Source organism: Hyalella azteca, unplaced genomic scaffold (assembly GCF_000764305.2).
Source record: "Hyalella azteca isolate HAZT.00-mixed unplaced genomic scaffold, Hazt_2.0.2 contig783, whole genome shotgun sequence".
Taxonomy (NCBI): domain Eukaryota; kingdom Metazoa; phylum Arthropoda; class Malacostraca; order Amphipoda; family Hyalellidae; genus Hyalella; species Hyalella azteca.
The window spans coordinates 1-18,979 of NW_025931119.1; the positions used below are offsets into that span (position 1 = coordinate 1).

The 18,979-nt window shown below is 42.4% G+C and overlaps 1 protein-coding gene across 1 annotated transcript; it reads right to left on the bottom strand.

Annotated features, from left to right (window-relative positions):
• Positions 1-3,469: 3,469 nt before the first annotated feature.
• On the bottom strand, positions 3,470-14,517 carry LOC108675411 (uncharacterized PE-PGRS family protein PE_PGRS54). The gene is given in 6 exon segments (XM_047880809.1): positions 3,470-4,101; positions 4,104-4,718; positions 5,336-5,410; positions 5,536-5,828; positions 5,831-6,466; positions 14,307-14,517. Coding segments are annotated over 6 exon segments (1,995 nt in total). The 5' UTR covers positions 14,338-14,517; the 3' UTR covers positions 3,470-3,756.
• Between the last annotated feature and the right edge of the window lie 4,462 nt (positions 14,518-18,979).

The window sequence follows — 18,979 nt, forward strand, 5'->3', positions numbered from 1 at the left end:
GCCCTGGAGTGGGGCTATCTGCCCTGGAGTGGGGCTATCTGCCCTGGAGTGGGGCTGTCTGCCCTGGAGTGGGGCTATCTGCCCTGGAGTGGGGCTATCTGCCCTGGAGTGGGGCTATCTGCCCTGGAGTGGGGCTGTCTGCCCTGGAGTGGGGCTGTCTGCCCTGGAGTGGGGCTGTCTGCCCTGGAGTGGGGCTTTCTGCCCTGGAGTGGTGCTCTCTGCCCCGGTGTGGTCTCCAGTTTGGTGGCCCCGTTCTGCAGCTCTTCATCCACTGAGAAATCTTCAGCTTTTTTTCAAGACACCCAATTTTGTACCTGAAAACAAAATTCAGTCAAATTCCTTGAACTGTTCTGACATGGGGCCGCATTGAATCAGTCTTCAGAGGCTCCCATAAATTCCAATTAAAGAAGAAAAGAAAGGAATGAATGAGCACAAGTTAAAGAATGAATGAGCTTTTATTTTGATTAAGAAATCTATCTAACTATTGAGAAAATAAGAAATTAGTAACGTATTCAAAACAATCACTAAATAGAGAACACTTAAGACCCCAACCGTGAACAGAGTGCAAACGCGCCCTGACACGGCGATCGAATTCTTAAACGGTAATGCATAAATCGGACGGGAACTTACAGATTCAACATCTGCATATGTAAACTGAAAACTAAAAATAGGAAAAGTAACAAATTTATATGAATACTGAACTATCTATTTCCCTAACAAAGGAGCAATGGAGTTTTTATGCCAGAGCCTTGAAAATACATTGTCAACATTTAAGTAAAGTGTTTACTTCAGTTGACACCAAGATTTGGAGAATCTGCTTGTTCCGGCATGGCTTTTGTCTTCATTTGATAGGAAAACAGACAATAAAAGTTTTGAATCTGACTTATATAAACTTGTCGAAATGTGCGTATAATTGAAAGGTAAAGCGTTGTTGAATATGAAACCCTACAGTGAGTATTGGATTCATGATATGTCAGTACCGTCACTCTATATCCCAACCGAACAGCCGGGGCCGAAGCTTTCTTGTTTGCCTCCAGAACTCTATGTGCGGTTGAAACTGATTTTAGTCATGCGAATGCGATTCTAACAGAGCGGAGAAATAGAATAAACTCGAAAACCATGCATGTTCAGGGTTGCAGCTTTCCTCTTTCATAATCCATTTGACTGCAATGCTGAAAACCTTCCAACTCAATTTCGAATGGAAATTATTGATCTCCGGACAGACAGAAGGATAAGTGTAGAGAAGGAAATCTGATTGAGTTTTATGAATGCCTACAGCCAGATCAGTTTCCAAATTTGATAAAGTTTGCTTGTAGTTTTGGTTCCATTTTTGGTTCAACATACTTCTGTGAACAAACATTTCCCAAAATGAAGTGTGTGAAATCTAACTATCGAGCAACTATGTCTGACGATCACTTGAAATCAATTCTTACAATGGCTCATCTAATCTGAAACCGGATTTTAATTAATTTTTCAAATCAAAACGTCAGACATTTATTTTTGATTTTCATTAATTAAAAATTAATCCTTAATCGTCAAATTAATTAAGCGTCATTAATTTTTGAAATCATCATTCGACAGGCATCAAGACAGGCATCTATTTAATTTACCCCGACTTTTTCCAAAAATATATGTTTTAAAATTTCTATGATCACACTTTAATATCTGAGTAGTGAGTACATAAAATTACTGTCGCTGATTTTTTTATCCCTTTGGCCCGCGTAAATATGGGAAATATATAATCTGGTCCGCACGTTGAACAGTTTGGAGGCCCCTGTGGTCTATACCACTCTAGGTAGCGGCGTGAAAAACCGCCCAGTGTGAAAGAGAACATTGAATACCATTGCAAGCTAAACTGTCGCGGGAAATCCCGCCGCAGTTTTAGCTTGACACACGCGGTCGTCAGGCGTGAAATTTCGCGCCGCGTGAAAATCCGTCGTGTGTGAATAGCAGTGCACATTTTGTATGTCCGCTGAGGCTCGACGGGAAATCACGCGGAAGTTTTTTTCACGCCGGCGGGATTTCCCGCCCTGTGTGAAAGGGGCCTTAGCAGCCTACTGTTCTTAATTTTAAGTTTAAAGTTGACACCATTTAGTTAAAGACCAAATTAATTGATTATTTTAACTTTAAATAGAGTTGGGAATTTGGAGCCAGATTCATCAATTTCAGTTACTATTAAATGTACAAATAGCGGCAACCCTGTTACCACCGTCATACTAATCATTTCGAGATTCAGAACAAAGGATCATCTGCCTGGCGACAGCGTCAAGAAAATACATCTGCGACAAAATAAAAGAACAGTCAGTCTCTAGCTACGGATGGTGATGACAAGATTGCCACCATGCATTCATGTGCACCTTCGACTTTTACTCCCGATTCACTTGGCATTAAACGTAATTAAGCACATCCCTATGAGGAGATAGGGAATTCGATGAAGTGACCGGCGGCGGGATGGCGGGGGCAACGATGAAAAACACGGGGAAAAGATTCGATGAACGTCTGAGGTGGGTGGCAAGAGATGGTCGCGCATTACTTTGTGTCAAGAGCTAGGAATGGCAAATTCAAAGCCTCTGATTGGTCAGTTAGCCAGAAGGTTTTGATGATAACTTTCCTGATGAGTCTTGCGTATGAAAGTTTTGATAAAGCTAAATTAGGGTGTACTTACGTAACTCGTATCTTCTCGTACGTACGTACTGAAATATACGAAGCTATGATAATCCGGCCCCTGATGTGGCCTGTCACCGATTCTTTTCCATTTCATGCCTTGTTCACAGAAGATCTAAATTCGTGTCATTTGACCGGATCTTTTCATGACTGACGATAGTTTGAAATAGCTACTAGACTTCCACAGGTTTCGATATGGTGCTAGGCATTTCAAATCTGAACATATATTTTTCCATAGCTTTAGCTAGTCTGTTCTTGAACGCGTTCATACTTGGAGCGCCAACGATGTCATCGGGGAGGCTGTTCCACATGTCGGTGATTTGAAGCGAGAAGAAATGTTGTTGCTTGGAGAAGTTGCAGCGCAGTTTTTTTTACTTTATAGCCGTGGCCCCTGGTGTTGGTTCTTGTTTCAAATTTAGTGATCCTTCGGGGACCTTGACTTATCTGCCTTGTAAGCCTGCGATAATGGATACCATCAAAGCCTTATTTATAATTTTCTTACATTTAGACACCAACATGCAACCTCTCGCATGTTGCTGGGTTTACTCGCTACTTAAACCTATCCTATTGAATTGAATACTCAATTTTGATTGTCTCTAGATCATCTCGTAACTTGTCTTTCTGCTTCAGAATCGAATACCTAAGTTTTATTGTCTGTGTGGCAGAATTATACATTCTTTGAACTGAGCTACACTTCTAAACCTCAATGCATCAAGTCCACGAACTTTCTCGTTATAAATCCATTATTTCCAAGGAAGAGGATATGAAAATACTTTCTATTAAATATTCATGTTTAAATTGTTTATCATATCATTACAACATCATCTATACTATAGGCAAGTACTCTAGCACCAGCAGTCCAGCGAGTCTCGAGACAAATGAACTCGTAGTAAATTTTCGGCGATGGCCACAGGTCGGTTCGACAGAATGACTGCGTGCGCAAACTAACAAATTGCTAATCATTTTGGTCTAAATCTGGAAAGTTGATTAAGATTTCAAAAACACAATAAAAAAGCCATAAACATTCGAGAATAATAAATATGTTGCGGAGCCACAAGCCGACAAAGTCAATACGATGCCGCTGCAGTCCAGCTATCGCCCTCCGCCGATGGTCGGCGGTCCGTAGGAAGAAGAGAGCGCCGCATACGGCCTGTCGCCGTCAGCTCCATTGTAGCCGTTGCCGTTAACCTGGCCGTTGCCATTCGCATTCACCCGACCGTTGCCATTGCCGTTAACCTGGCTGTAACCGTTCCCGTTTACCCGACCGTTGCCATTGCCGTTAACCTGTCCGTTGCCGTTCCCGTTCACCTGACCGTTGCCATTACCGTTTACCTGTCCGTTGCCGTTCCCATTCACACGACCGTTACCATTGCCGTTAACCTTAGTGTAACCGTTCCCGTTCACCCGACCGTTACCATTGCCGTTAACCTGACGTTCAACCCATTGCCGTTACCATTCAACCCAATACCGTTGCCGTTCAACCCATTGCCGTTGCCGTTCAACCCATTGCCGTTGCCGTTCAACCCAATACCGTTGCCGTTCAACCCATTGCCGTTGCCGTTCAAACCATTACCGTTGATGTACAACCCATTGCCGTTTCCGTTCAACCCAATGCCATTGCCGTTCAACCCATTGCCGTTACCGTTCAACCCATTGCCGTTGCCGTTCAACCCATTGCCGTTTCCGTTCAACCCATTGCCGTTGATGTTCAACCCATTGCCATTGCCGTTCAACCCATTGCCGTTGCCGTTCAACCCGATACCGTTGCCATTCAACCCATGGCCGTTACCGTTCAACCCGTTGCCGTTGCCGTTCAACCCATTGCCGTTGATGTTCAACCCATTGCCATTGCCGTTCAACCCGTTGCCGTTCAACCCGATACCGTTGCCGTTCAACCCATTGCCGTTGCCGTTCAACCCATTGCCGTTGCCGTTCAACTCATTTTCATAAGCTGCGTTGCCGTTAGGCAAGCGCTGCCCGAAGTTGGCGTTGAGGTTGAAATAAGTTGGAGCGTCAGCGCAGTTGACGTTGTACCACCAGTCGCACACGAACACCTGAGCAGTTAACCCAAGTCAATTGTGCATCAATTGTTTTCAATTATATTTTATTGTTTCCAATTGCATTCATTAATTGTTTTCAATGGCAATCACCGGTTGTTTTCCATTATAACAAAAGAGGTTTAATATCGCTTGTAGTAAAGGAGGTTCTTTCTCCGCGACGAGGTAAGTCAAATCCTGGTCATTCCAGGACAATTATACAGCTTGTCTCTTCTTAAGAAAATTGAATAAATGCGTGTTATATAATACAGCTGATTTATTGAGTCTCGGACAGACTTGTAATGAAAAAACATGTGTTAAACTAGAGTAATTTTTTAAAATATTTTCCAGAATACTGAGCTCTACAGACACCAAATAACCACATTTAAATACTCGACAATCCAAATTGTGCGTCAGGCTCCTTTATGATTTCTACTTTCCCCAGTGGCACCAGAACCATCATCATCACCATCACCATCAATGATGAAATTATTATGCAGTCAAATAATATTATATTATCATTATATATTATATATAATTATTTTTTATAACGTTATCTTAATTGAATCAGTACTTTACTGGTTATTTTCTACCGCGATTAAAATGTCGTCACAAAGTGCACATTTTGACCGCACCTGTTGGTTGAAGATGGTGCCGTTGGGACAGAGAAAGGCATCTTGTCTGCCGTCCGCCTGGCAGATGTGGAAAACCTGGCAAAGAATTAAAATTTAATAAAAAACACATTAAGCAAGATAATCCATCTTAAATCCTATACAATGCATTTACATTATACTGTTCACAATGGATTTAGCATTATACATTTTACCACCCATACCTGGCAACGGGTGTCGGTGTCGGCGTAGTACCCCGGCAGGAGGCCGGCGCAGCTGAAGGCGGTCTGGGGGGCGGCGGCCAGGATGGGGTAGTCCACGTCGGGCTCCCCGCCACCTGCGATGGCGGCTGCCAGCGCAGCCAATTCTGACAACCCGTTACCTTGGAGCCCGTTGCCGTTGAGGCCGTTGCCATTGAGGCCGTTGCCGTTGAGGCCGTTACCGCTGAGGCCGTTACCGTTGAGGCCGTTGCCGTTGAGGCCGTTACCGTTGAGGCCGTTACCGTTGAGGCCGTTNTGCCATTGAGACCGTTGCTATTGAGCCCGTTGCCATTAAGACCGTTACCATTGAGCCCGTTGCCACTGAGACCGTTGCCATTGAGCCCGTTGCCATTGAGACCGTTGCCATTACTTGGGTAGCTGTTATCATCAAAGCCAATTACACTCTGGCCGTTTCCGCTAATGCCATTAGCAACGCCGTTCCCATTAGCTGCATTCGTGCCTCCGTTAGCGATGCCATTACCATTACCACCAGCGGAGTAACTGTAGCCGTTCCCTCTAGCACCATTACCATTATATACATCACCTTGTCCATTGACCCCGAGACCATTTGAAGCAGCAACGAGTGATGCACCATTAATTCCATTTGAGTATCCATTGCCATTGAGTGTAGCAGCGTTCCCGTTTTGTTTATTTCCGTATGAGTAGACGTTACCGTTTCTACCATTTCCGTTAATTCTTCGACCATTTCCACCCAAACCGTTCCCATTGACTCCGTTTCCAATAAGGCTGTTTCCGTTCCCGTTGACTCCATTCCCATTAGGTCTGTTTCCCTTCCCGTTGACTCCATTTCCATTAGGTCTGTTTCCGTTGCCGTTTACTCCGTTTCCGTTTTGTAAAGTGTAGGACTGTTGAGCGAAAGCCAGCGACAACAGGCCTGTTGGCAACAACGAAATAAATTTACTCTAAATTGGTCTGACAAAATTGAGCTAAAATTTGTGCAAAGCGAGTGTTATGATCTAAATTTTCAGAGTATTATGATCATAAAGATCAATTGTGATCGTGAATTGGCATCATTCTTCCGTCTATACTCGGGCGTGTAGTGACAAAGCACTTAGGAAGATTAAAATTATTCCCTTCAAAAATGTTGCAAACAGGCGCCACGGAAGGGATGTTACGCGGCACCTGATTGGCCAGCGAGGTCCATCGCTATCGGTTACTCAACGACCGACAAGACGTCACAAGTTTCGGCCATCACGACGATGGCATGAGCTTTCGAAAATAATAACTTCTAAATTTTGCTGAAGGACAAAAGATTTTTCTTGATTTTTGTACATGAGAGCGTGACTGCCGAGTTTGACTGTATCTATTTATTTCTTTGTGCAGTCAATTGCAGTTCGTTTTAAAATTATAAGAACAGCTCTGAGATGGTACATATATTTCGAAGAACTGTAAAAAATATAACAATTAAGTTGTGGAACCATAAGCTTTCTTTTTGTAAAAGCTGCGCTATTATGGAGACAAGAACGTGTGTTGGTGCGATGTTTTTCAAGCGGAAATTTTAATTTGATTTTATTTCATTCCGGAATCATTCTAATTTCTAATCGTGAGGCCGTATTTGCCGTCAATGTCAGTAACTTTGTCACTGCCATATCACTCAAGTCGTCGGCCTTCAGATGAAACGTTCTATTTTATCAACAAAACTAAGCCACAGCTTTTTAGCTCGATAGAAAATGCTTCTTAGTTATTACGTGGCACTATAGAACCCCTCAAATCGTAGTTCTTAAAGGTATTTAAGTTTTTTATTGACGAGCGGAGAGTTTAGTGCAGTAGCTGCTGAGTGGTGACTTGTGTGTCATTGCCAGTAGGTATAACACTCACAGGTTTTACTCAGAGTCGAATGCCCATCGGCCACAAGCGTCAATCTGATTCAAATTCTCACCCTAGACACGAGAGACACTATATTAAAACAATATCCGTAGAACTAACGTTATATGATAACTTATAATACAGTCATATCGATGGAGTGAAGGTAAACATGCCTTCAAGGCGAACGGATGTCGGCCGAGACAGACTTTCCCATGCATGCGCTGCCATTAGCTCTGCCCTCGCTCAAACCGATGCCTGGACTACCAAATTATAGAGTAGACGAGAGGGCCTAAGTAGAGTTGGTAGACGCTTGTCTTGTAAACAATGGAAACGACGTAGGAAAGTCTAATTTTTGGGGGGCAATCGTCACGCAGACCCTACATCGATGTTCAGCAAGACGATAGGTGCTAGTGTCATATCCTAGTGTTTCTCTAACTAAGTGTACCCCTTAATTATTGGATAGCTAGCCTAGTGTATCTCTAACTAAATGTATCCTTTACCTTGTGTATCCCTGACCAAGTGTATCCCTAACCTAGTGTATTCCTAATCTAGCGTATCAATAACCTAGTGTCTCACTAACCTAGTGTATCATTAACCTAGTGTATCACTAACCTAGTGTGTCATTAACCTAGTGTCTCACTAACCTAGTGTCTCACTAACCTAGTGTATCACTAACCTAGTGTATCACTAATCTAGTGTATCACTAACCTAGTGTATCACTAACCTCCCAGCAGGCATCTGACGTTGAAACAACGTTGATTATTGGTTGATTTCAGGTTGAAATGTTGAACAACCAAAATTAAACGTCATATCAACGTCGAAATCTGACCAACACTAGAAGGGACGTAAAACAACGACTTATGGTTAGCTAGAAATGGCTTGATCCTTACACAACCCCCCCTTTAAGACAGCGAAGCTCGTGAAAATTAAGGGTCAAGCGGCAAAATCGGCCTCAGAGGTTGATAATACGACTAGTACAATTGAAAATACTTCGTGAAAGGACGGCACAAATATGATCAGCAATATACGAACACCTTATTAATACATCCTTAATTCTAAGAGTGAACGAAAAGGCAATTGTAGGCTGTAAGTACAAGCGCTACGAATAAACTTATTACTACAAAGAGTTAATTTCTTAAACACGAACACAGCACATGACAACAAGCCAGAAAAGTTACGATTGCACCCGAAGCGGTACACGAGAAAAAAAAACGGCTCAAGTGTTCCGACTCAGAAAATCGGCACACACGTTCATAATGCCAGGAATATGAACTAGCCTAAATTTGAATTCCTGCAATAAGAGTGACCATCTCATTAATCGATCGTTTGAATTCTTAAAGGTTTTAAGGTAGACCAATGGTTTGTGGTCAACTTCAAGTATGAATTCTTTTCCTAGAAGGTAGTTGCGGAATTTGTCTGTGGCCCAGACGAGGGCAAGACATTCTTTCTCGATCGTGGAATATTTCTTCTCCCTGTCCTGGAGTTTCCTGCTAATGTAGGCGACAGGGAAAGCAATTTCATCATAATATTGACAAAGAACCGCACCGATTCCGTCGTTAGATGCGTCTGTTCGGAGTGTAAATGGTTTCGACAAATTTGGCAGGCGCAAAATAGGTTCAGAAGTAAGATTATCTTTAATTAATTCGAAATCGGCCAACTGGCGGGAGGAAAAAGTGAAGGGTTCTTTTACGCCTTTACGCAACAAATCTGATAGTGAAGCTGTAACTGCTCCTGCATTTGGTATAAATTTACGGTAATATGAAATCATTCCCAGAAAGGATTTTAAAGTTTTCTTCGTTTGAGGAGCGGGAATCGCTGCTATGGCTTCTAGTTTCGGGGTCTGAGGTGAAATGGAATCTTTTGAAATTTTATAGCCCAAGTAATTCAGCTCTTCGAAACCAAATCGGCACTTTGAAGGCCTTGCGGTTAGGCCGTGTTTACGCAGACGCAAGAGGACAGCTTTGATCGTTTCAATGTGGGTTTTCCAGTTATCTGAAAAAATGAAAATGTTATCAAAATAAAAACTTGTATTAGGCAAGTCCATTAGTACGATGCGCATCAATCGGACGTAGGTGGCACAAGCCGTACTGATGCCGAAAGGTAGGCGCGTAAATTGCATGAGGCCTCTGCTAGTAGGGAAAGCGGTGAACATTTTTGCCATGTTAGTTAGGGGTATTTGATAGTAAGCTTTTGTGAGATCCAGCTCTGAGAAATAACGAGCTCCGTGAAATTTGTGCAATTCGTCTTCAATGGGGCACATTGGTTCGGCGTCAAAGCAAATCAGTGAATTTATTTTCCTGAAGTCCACGGTTAAACGGTAGCTTGCGTCAGGTTTCTTAACGAGGACGACCGGGGAGCTGTACGGGGAAATGGATGGCTCAATTATTCCCAACTTAAGTAGCGAATCGACTTCCTCGTCGAAGACTTGCTTGAGGTGCAAGGGCACGGCATAATTGCTTGCATGAAATGTTTCTGTCGATGCTAACTGAATGTCGTGCTGAATGGTATTTGTTTTGCCAGGGAGTTCAGATAAAACATCGCGAAATTCCCCGAGGAGCTGAGTGAGTTCCCGAGTCTGGGTCCGGCCGAGAGCTGGATTTATCTCGCAATCACTGGGCTTCCCGGCTCGTGGGGCACAAAGAAGTCCAAGTTTATCAGGGTTATCACATGACTCGTCTTCAGCGACAACCACTGCACGGGCGGCGATAAAAGGCTGCCCGTATCCATCTGCTCTGGGGAGTTCGTCATGTACATAAGCACATTCCTCATTGGCTCTTCGATTGTATTTCTTAAGGAGATTTACGTGGTACAATTTAGGCGTTCCGTCTTGGTCGATAAGGTAATTGACTCGACCTCTCTTCTCAAGAACAGTATAGGGGCCTTTCCACGCCAGCAGTAGCTTCTTATGAGATTCTGTCAGGAGGATCAGAACCTCATCCCCGGGTTTGAAGGAACGACTTTGGGATTTCATGTCGAAATATGATCGATATTTGGCCGAGCTGAGGCCAGCAGATTGAGCTGCTACGCGGGCGCAATCCTCTAACTTCTGTTGCAATTCTACAACATACTGGTACTCTTCTCGTTCGTCTTGGACAATCTTCTTGTTTTCCCACAAGTCTCTTAAAACTGACAAGGGGCCTCTGACTGGTCGGCCATACAGCAACTCAAATGCTGAAAAACCTGTCCTGTCTGAAGGCATCTCTCTTATGGCAAAAAGAGTAGGAATTAAGTATTTGTGCCAATCACGGGGTTTGTCCGAGCACAGTTTACGTAAGCAAAGTTTCAGGGTGGAGTGAAACCTTTCGATCCGTCCGCAAGTTTCGGGATGATAGGGTGAAGCAAATATTGGCTTAACGCCCAGTAGCTTGTGGAGATCACCCATTAGCTTGGAGGTGAAGGAGGTTCCGTTATCGCTTAGGATTTCGCGCGGTATTCCAACGCGGGAGAAAATCTCCACGAGGGCTTCCGAGACAGCAATGGAATCAATGGTTCTCAGGGGGATCGCCTCGGGAAATCCCGTTGCTAAATCCAGTAAGGTGAGCACGTACTTGTGACCCGCCGAAGAAGTTGGCAAGAGCGGTCCCACGATGTCCATGGAGACGCGCGAAAACGGCTCCGAAGTAATTGGGATTTTGGTCAGTGGTGCTGGTTTGATGCGCTTGTGGCTGATGCGTTGGCACTTGTCGCATGACGCCACAAAGTTACGAATATCCAGGTTGAATCCTGGCCAGAAGAAAACTCCGGAAATGCGTGACTTTGTTTTACGAGCGGAAAAATGACCCGCCAATGGAGATTCATGAGCAACTGAAAGAGCAATTTTACGGCAAGACATAGGGAGAACAAGGGATTTGCAATTTACATTGTGAGCGATTTTAGATTTTGTACATAATCTATACAGGAGGCCTTCCTCCCGGACATATTTATATTGTGCTCCATCATTAAATGTTTCCGTTTCGCCAGAGGTACATTTCCTTCTGATCACGTCTAGTGAAGAACAAGTGGACTGTAAGTTCAAGAACTGTTCCGGCGACAAATGAAGTGAGTCTAAACCCGGAATTAAAGGGTGCATGTGCGACCGACTCGCACTAGCGCGGGTCTGGACTGCCAGAGAATTCTCACATTTAGGATCACCTGACACAAGGACCCCGGGAGACCTCTGACCACCTGTCTGCTCTGAACAAGATCCAACATCGGTTGCACCCGGAATATTACCAACAAGAACAGAACAGAATTTAATTGGGGCTAAAGCGGCCTTAGTCCAACCTACAAAAAATGGGCAATTCAAGTGACAGTTAATAACTGGAAATTCAGAGACGCGACCAAGATAGTCTGCGACCTGAACAGTTTCTTGGGGACACACGCTGGCATGGGGGAGCAATTCTGATGACACTATCACACAACTGCAGCCAGTATCGCGTACAATTGTAGACACCCTCATCCCATTGACCGTGCCAGCTGCTTTATATTTCTCGTCTGCTTGGGACATTTTATCAAAACAAATGTTCGCCTGAGCGTTCCCGAGCGGTTTAGTCTTCGCAAAAGAAGCTGGGTTTTTGGGGCAGTTGGCCTTCGTATGGCCCTCAGCACCGCAAGCATGGCAACGAAAGGTTGGCACTCTGGCCTTAGCGTCTTGTGCGTTATGCGTTGAATTTATTTTATGCGGGAAAGGTTTCCTACTGGAACTTGCAGCTCCCTCTAAGGTCGGAACCTTATCTGGCAACTTGTACCTTCTATGAGCCGAAGCCCAACAGTCTGAAAGACGGGTGAGTTCTTCGATAGAAGGCGGACTGCGCTCTTTCAGGTACAATCTCAACTCCGGATTGACGGAAGCAATAAATTGTTCTCTAAGCATGAACTCGTGCAATCCATCAAATGTCTTTGGAGTTTTCTCTGAGTCAAGCCAGTAATTAAGTTTGCGTCTTAAACTGCATACAAATTGTTCGTATGTTTCATGCGGTTCAATTCGGGCAGACTTGAAATCAAGGCGATAATTATCCGGAGTCTTATTGAAGCCAGCAAGCAAAGCATTCTTTAAACGAAGGTAGTCTCCGGTGACTTCAGAAGTTAAGCTAGTATAAATGTTTACCGCTTTACCCGAAAGGAGACTTCCTATCCTAGCTGCATAAGTATCTGCACTGATGTTTAGCAGTTCTGCTACTCGCTCAAATCTGATAAAAAATGCGGCGATATCATCGCCATCCCTGAACACAGGCAGCTTGGGTCTATCAGCAATGGACTGAAAACTAACTACTGTCTCTGCAGCGCCCGCCCTACTTCTGACCTCGGCCATGGCAGCTTCATGTTGTCGAACTTTCTCTCTTTCCTCAAACTCAAGTCTAACTTTCTCCAACTCACGCGCCCGTTCACGCTCATCTCTCTCAAACTTTTGCTGCTCGAGTACATATGCGTGGATGTCCGATCCGGTCAAAGACAATTCCATTGCCTCCTGCTTCAGCTGTGCTACTGTGCGTTGCGACATGATACCTAGTGTATCACTAACCTAGTGTATCACTAACCTAGTGTATCACTAACCTAGTGTATCACTAGCCTAGTGTATCACTAACCTAGTGTATCACTAACCTAGTGTATCACTAACCTAGTGTATCAATAACCTATTGTATCACTAACCTAGTGTATCACTAACCGAGTGTATCACTAACACAGTGTATGACTAACCAAGTGTATCACTAACCTGGTGTATCACTAACGAACCTAGTGTATCTCTAGGTGATTGAGCATTAATCTAGCAAAGCTAAGAATATTATATGGTTTGAAAATAATGCTCAGTTTGCAGTTTCTTTGTTTCGTTCAAGTTTTCAACTCGAATTCGATTCGACAAAAGATAACTTGTAAAAGATAAAAAAAAATGCCCATATAAGTTCGCGACAACTTGAAGCGATTTGCTTGGAATCTTTATGGTGCTCCCGTGAACATTTTGTTCTTTGGAATATGTGGGCAGGGTGGCCCAGTGGTTAAAGTTCAGAGTACCAAGATTGGCGCAGAGAGGCGCGGGTTCGATCCCAGCTCTGTGCGCCAGTTTCTGGTCAGAATCGGCTAGGAGGCCGGGCGGTTAAGCACAGCAGAATTGGAGCAGTGGGTTGCGAGTTCCAGACCGCAACAAGCTGTGAATGTTCTGTGATGTTAAGAATCGGCGACAGGCCTACGGCCTAATAAACGCTGAAACCGCTGTATATTATTATTATTAAATTTCCCTAAATCATTAAATTCCACTATCGAAGTAAGCGATAGAACGACGATTTATATTCGTATCCCTCTGCGTAAAAATGATACTTTTTTGATGAGCATATAACCCGGAAAGCACATATTTCAAGCATTTCAAGGAAAGCACATATTATTATGTCTGTTCGATCCAGCAGTTATATTTTACTGAAGCATGATCATATGGAACGGTTGCTGGCCGCATCAAACAAATATCAAAGAACGGGTCGAAATTGTGGGTATCATTGAACGCTTGAAATTGTGAATTATGGGTATCAGGGAATAGGATGAAATTGTGGGCATCAGGGAACGGTTGAAATTGTGGGCATCTGGAAACGGGTTGAAATTGTGGGTATCAGGGAACGGTTGAAATTGTGGGTGTCAGGGAACGGGATAAAATTGTTGGTATCAGGGAACGGGGCTGAAACTGTTGTGCCCCCGCGAAATTTAATTCTATCGTAGGCTCGCCTACTCCTTATTTATATTCAAAGGAGGCGAGACTCATGAACATTATAACTTCTCTCGGGCGCATGCCTTGCAGGTACTTAAACATCAAGTCGGGACGTCTCACAGACATTGATAATCTCTGACTATGTCAATGTTTAATTGCTATTGTTAAACTATGAAGCTATTTTTCTCTTCTCCTCGAACTTCAACAGCTGTAGCGACCATGCCCGACGGGTACTCACCCACGAGGACGGTGAGTCGTTCACACTTCATGATGATGAAGAGTTGTTCGTTGTTGTGATATTTACTGTGGTCGTCGCTTGCGTTCGAATGCGAAGCGTTCGTTGTTTCGTTCGAGTCGAGTTACGAATGGAATTTTCGTTGAGGAAATTATTTTGATAAGCGTAAAGTTTTAAAGTATACTTTTTATGAAAGGGACGAAATAGAAACACTCTGGTCTGGAAAGAACAAAATATTAGTGCGCATTAGTCAACAAAATTCGATGTCACGGCGTTGTTTTTTGGCAATGATATACTTAATTGCATGAAGTGAACCTCGATAATATTTTCCAGAATCGAATTGCAAAGTGTAACTAATAAGTGCAGTAATTACTTTAGTCAGTCTATTAATACTCTACGCGAGAATACATTCAGTTCGAGAAATAGTTTAATATGCTTATTTATATATATTTAACAGTTTTTTATTGTTTGTTTCCATAAAATGTACATAAAATATTATAGGTTTCCATCGATCAAAATACTTCTTGTTGCAATGTGAAACAGGTATCGTAAATAATATCTCAGCCAAGTGCCCAGAGTCTGAAATATATGGCCGTAACTAGACGACCTCCATTCGACGACTGATGCCCACAACTTCAAGCGCCCCCTTTATATACTTGGTCGCTGCGGCCTGTTGGCTACCGCGTAGACGCGACCTTAGCCGAATTCTGAAGTCGTTTCGTGACATGTTTTGACCTCAAGGACACACGCCGACTGATGGCGATAACGTGTAAATATAAAGGAAAAATATGCTTGACACGAATTAATGACAAAGCGAAGAGTCTCGGCCGTTGTCGCACCTGGAAAAATATTCTGTCCTACACTAACAAAAAGTCTCATTCGACAGTTTAATTGAAGTCCTTTAGCACCGAGAGTGTGATGTGATACGGTATTTTTTAGGCAAAACCATAGCACCGAGAGTGTGATGTGCTGCGGTATATATTTGTTAGGCAAAACCATAGCACCGAGAGTGTGATGTGCTGCGGTATTTGTTAGGCAAAACCATAGCACCGAGAGTGTGATGTGTTGTGGTATAGTGTTGCGGTATTTGTTAGGCAAAACCATAGCACCGAGAGTGTGATGTGCTGCGGTATTTGTTAGGCAAAACCATAGCACCGAGAGTGTGATGTGCTTGAGAGTGTGATTTGGCAGACTAAACCTTTACATTTTCTATCGTCCACCAGTCACCACCTTCGTTGATCATTTATACTGACCTTAGTTTTGCGATTAATAATTTTGAATAAAATCGTTCAGCATTTAACAGTAATGATTAATAAAATGTCTAAATATCCAAAAATACCAATCAAGAATTTGAAATCAAGAAAAACTATTTATCATTGAAAGTGCGAATAAAGTGCGGTTCGTTGAAAATAGTGAAGTTAGCTTGTGTTTTTTCCGCGTGTAAGAAATATAGATTTAAACAAAAACACGATATGAATATAGAAATGAAGATATTTCATCTATTTTAAATTGAAATTTCAAATATAATGCATCTCAAAATTTTTATTTGTACGAACCAAAGACATTGTTGTCACAGCGGTATAGGATCAGCGATAATGACCTCGCATGCACCACTGGTTCTCAACAGTAATCAACCTGCGCCACATGTCATCATTAAAGCTACCATTAACTTCATTTATTCAACTCTGCGTCTAATCATTTACTCTCATTTAAAATTTATTTGTAGATCTTAATTGCCTGTGGCTGATACGATGTCATCAGCGTCGTGAGACGGCGGCCACTATGGCATTGTTTGAGTAAACAGCTGCTAAGCGGCTGTAACCTTAAACTAGACAGGTTATTTTGCCCGCGCAAACATTATTTTGCTCTTAAATATACAGCTGCGCATTATGGTAATGAGTAATTAATCAAATCATGAGTTTAATACCCAGCAATAATTTATATATTCCATGCAGTGAGAAGATAAATTATTCTAAGATAAAGGCATTGCATCAAAGTGTTGAGCCGCTGTTGACTTCCGAGTTGATAATTGGAAGTAGCAGTTGTGACGCGATTAAGTGACTCGGATGCAGGTGATTGTGATCTACTCGAGTTCACTGGCTTCTAATGATCTTAAGCATCCACATCCGACGTGATGTGGTCGCTAGGGTCAAGTTCAGTGCCGATGATGTGACCTGTGCACTCTTCCTCTTAGATGTCAAGATGTCATGAGGAATGTTCGTACTTTTGTCACCACTTCACCAGATTATTATTTATTTTGAGATATGCAGATTGAGACCACGAAGCTACCTTGTACTTTCACCGGTTGTTTTTTTCGATCACGCGTCGCTGTTTCAGGAGCTTTCCTTTGTGTGCGTGAAAGATGTTAGTCTCGATTAATAATACTATGTTTTGCTTTAATAATAATACGATATATCGCTGTTATATAATGAGAATGCAAGTTTAATAACATTAAAGTAAGATATACAACTCGTACGCCGTTTTGGTATTCCTTGCATCACTGAATGCAAATGCTATTATACATTTTTTTTAGCTCTATCAAAGTGTTATATTTATCGAGCTCATGTGTTGGTTTCACTAAATTGCTTCCACACTGCACCAAATTTTCTCCGACATCTTTCAAAAATGTGTTTCTACGTGAATTAGTTATTCAGAATAGCGCGCCATTGTATATTACTGCATATTAATTCTGCTTGATATTGAACATCAATGGATTGTGACTAGTAAACCCATGGTTGAACTAGTAGATATAGTTCAACCACTAGTAAACCATCTTCCCATACATCGATCGCTGTGCCGCTGCTCGATGACTCGCCGAGGTCATTTTCCGATCCTGGGCCTTACCCGCACTCGAGGGCAAACATTGCTGCCGACATTTGTTTGAGTGTGTAGAGTGACGTGTCGGTAGTGCAATTTGATGAGCGCTGTACGTAGCGCCTCATGATGAGCTGTAGCGCCTAATGCTGAGCTGTAGCGCCTAATGCTGAGCTGTAGCGCCTCATGATATGGTTGAGCGCAGCACGATCATTATGTTGAGGTAATAGAATATGGTTGAGCGCAGCACGATCATTATGTTGAGGTAATAGAATATGGTTGAGCGCAGCACGATCATTATGTTGAGGTAATAGAATGTGGTTGAGAGCCGGTTATTTTGTTAAGGTTCCAGCAGAGCGTATAGCGTATTACGTTCAATACGGCCGGTTCACAGCTACAACAGCGACTGAGATGTTAACGTGGATAAGAATACTCAGGTTAATATAAATAAAATCACCAACAAATACATAGTGGAGTTTCACAAATTATACTGCACAAGGTTATATGTATAATATGAATTTTTTCCAAAGTTAAGATGATGAAATATAAATATAATGAACCCAATTATGGCGACGATGCCATTTTTATTTTATTTATTGCTTTGTGTAAAATTCAGTCTTCTAGGATATATTGAAAGATGATTACGAGAAGATGAGTTAAACTCTAGACTCTTTCGTTGTTTGAGAAAGTATTATTTAATTTTTTAAATAGATATGAAGTGCAAATAAAGTCCAATCGCAAGTGAAGTTAAGTGCCTCCCACGCGCTAGGCTGATTCGGGTGCTGGAAACTAACGTTCCTTCGTCGCCTAAATTTTTTTCTATAATATCATGCCAATTTGTTGAAATAATTTTTTTCTTAAGATTCTTTCAACTGTTAAACTATTCAACACTCTGAACTTGCTTACAAGTCATAAAATAGCTTCCTTTCAATGTAAGTTGCATCGCCCTAGAGAAATAGAGGATAGATATTTTCACTGCTACTATTACAATGTACGATTGACATTATAATTGGATGCATTGCGACCATTGAAATTTTAAACACGCTTTACTTCCATGAAATTCATTTGAAGCTCCGCCAATCCGCAGCGAGTAGAGCAGGAACCTTGAGCAAATAGCCCAGCTGCACTCATTCCCATGCAGAGCGTGAAAGTTCTAACCAATATAGCGATTTCTGGTCGGCCCTCGAGCTTTGAATCGACGCCTAAATCTTGAAAATGGTCCTTGCAATTTGAAGCCTTATTACATTAATGAAACATCAAAAGCGCGTCATTCCTATGATTGGAAACTGCCTTGCACTCACGAATTGTTACGAAAGAAGTTCCTTGTGTAAGGTAGAAGCCATGATCGTGACAAGAGATAGGCCATGATCGCGGAAACATTTATTCTCGGGATATATGCTCTGATGAGTCGTCAGTGACGACTCATATGACACGAGGCAAATGGCGAGCAAGCGTTTTACCACATCCATCTAGATTATTTTTTTGGGGAATTCACGCTCACGCAAATTTATAACTACTTTTTCTCAATAATTCTAAAAGAATATAAAAGAAATACTAGTGTGAATTCATATACAATTGTTTTCGTTGATTTATCTTCTGCACAACAAACGGAATTGCAGTGATCAATGAAAGTTCAACCGAATAAAGGACGGTCGGCTTACGAAGTCCTAAAATCTTTCAGATCTTATTCATCGCTCTCACTCTCTCATTTCATAGAAATGCGATGACAGTCTTCATTTGTTGTGGCACTGTTGTTTGTTCCTCGGCTTTGGCGGCTTAACGATAAAGCCGCGTGCTGCCCTCCTTGCATTATGACGCTCGAAAATTTTCTTTGTATATTACTCTTGATTACTTCGGTTTCA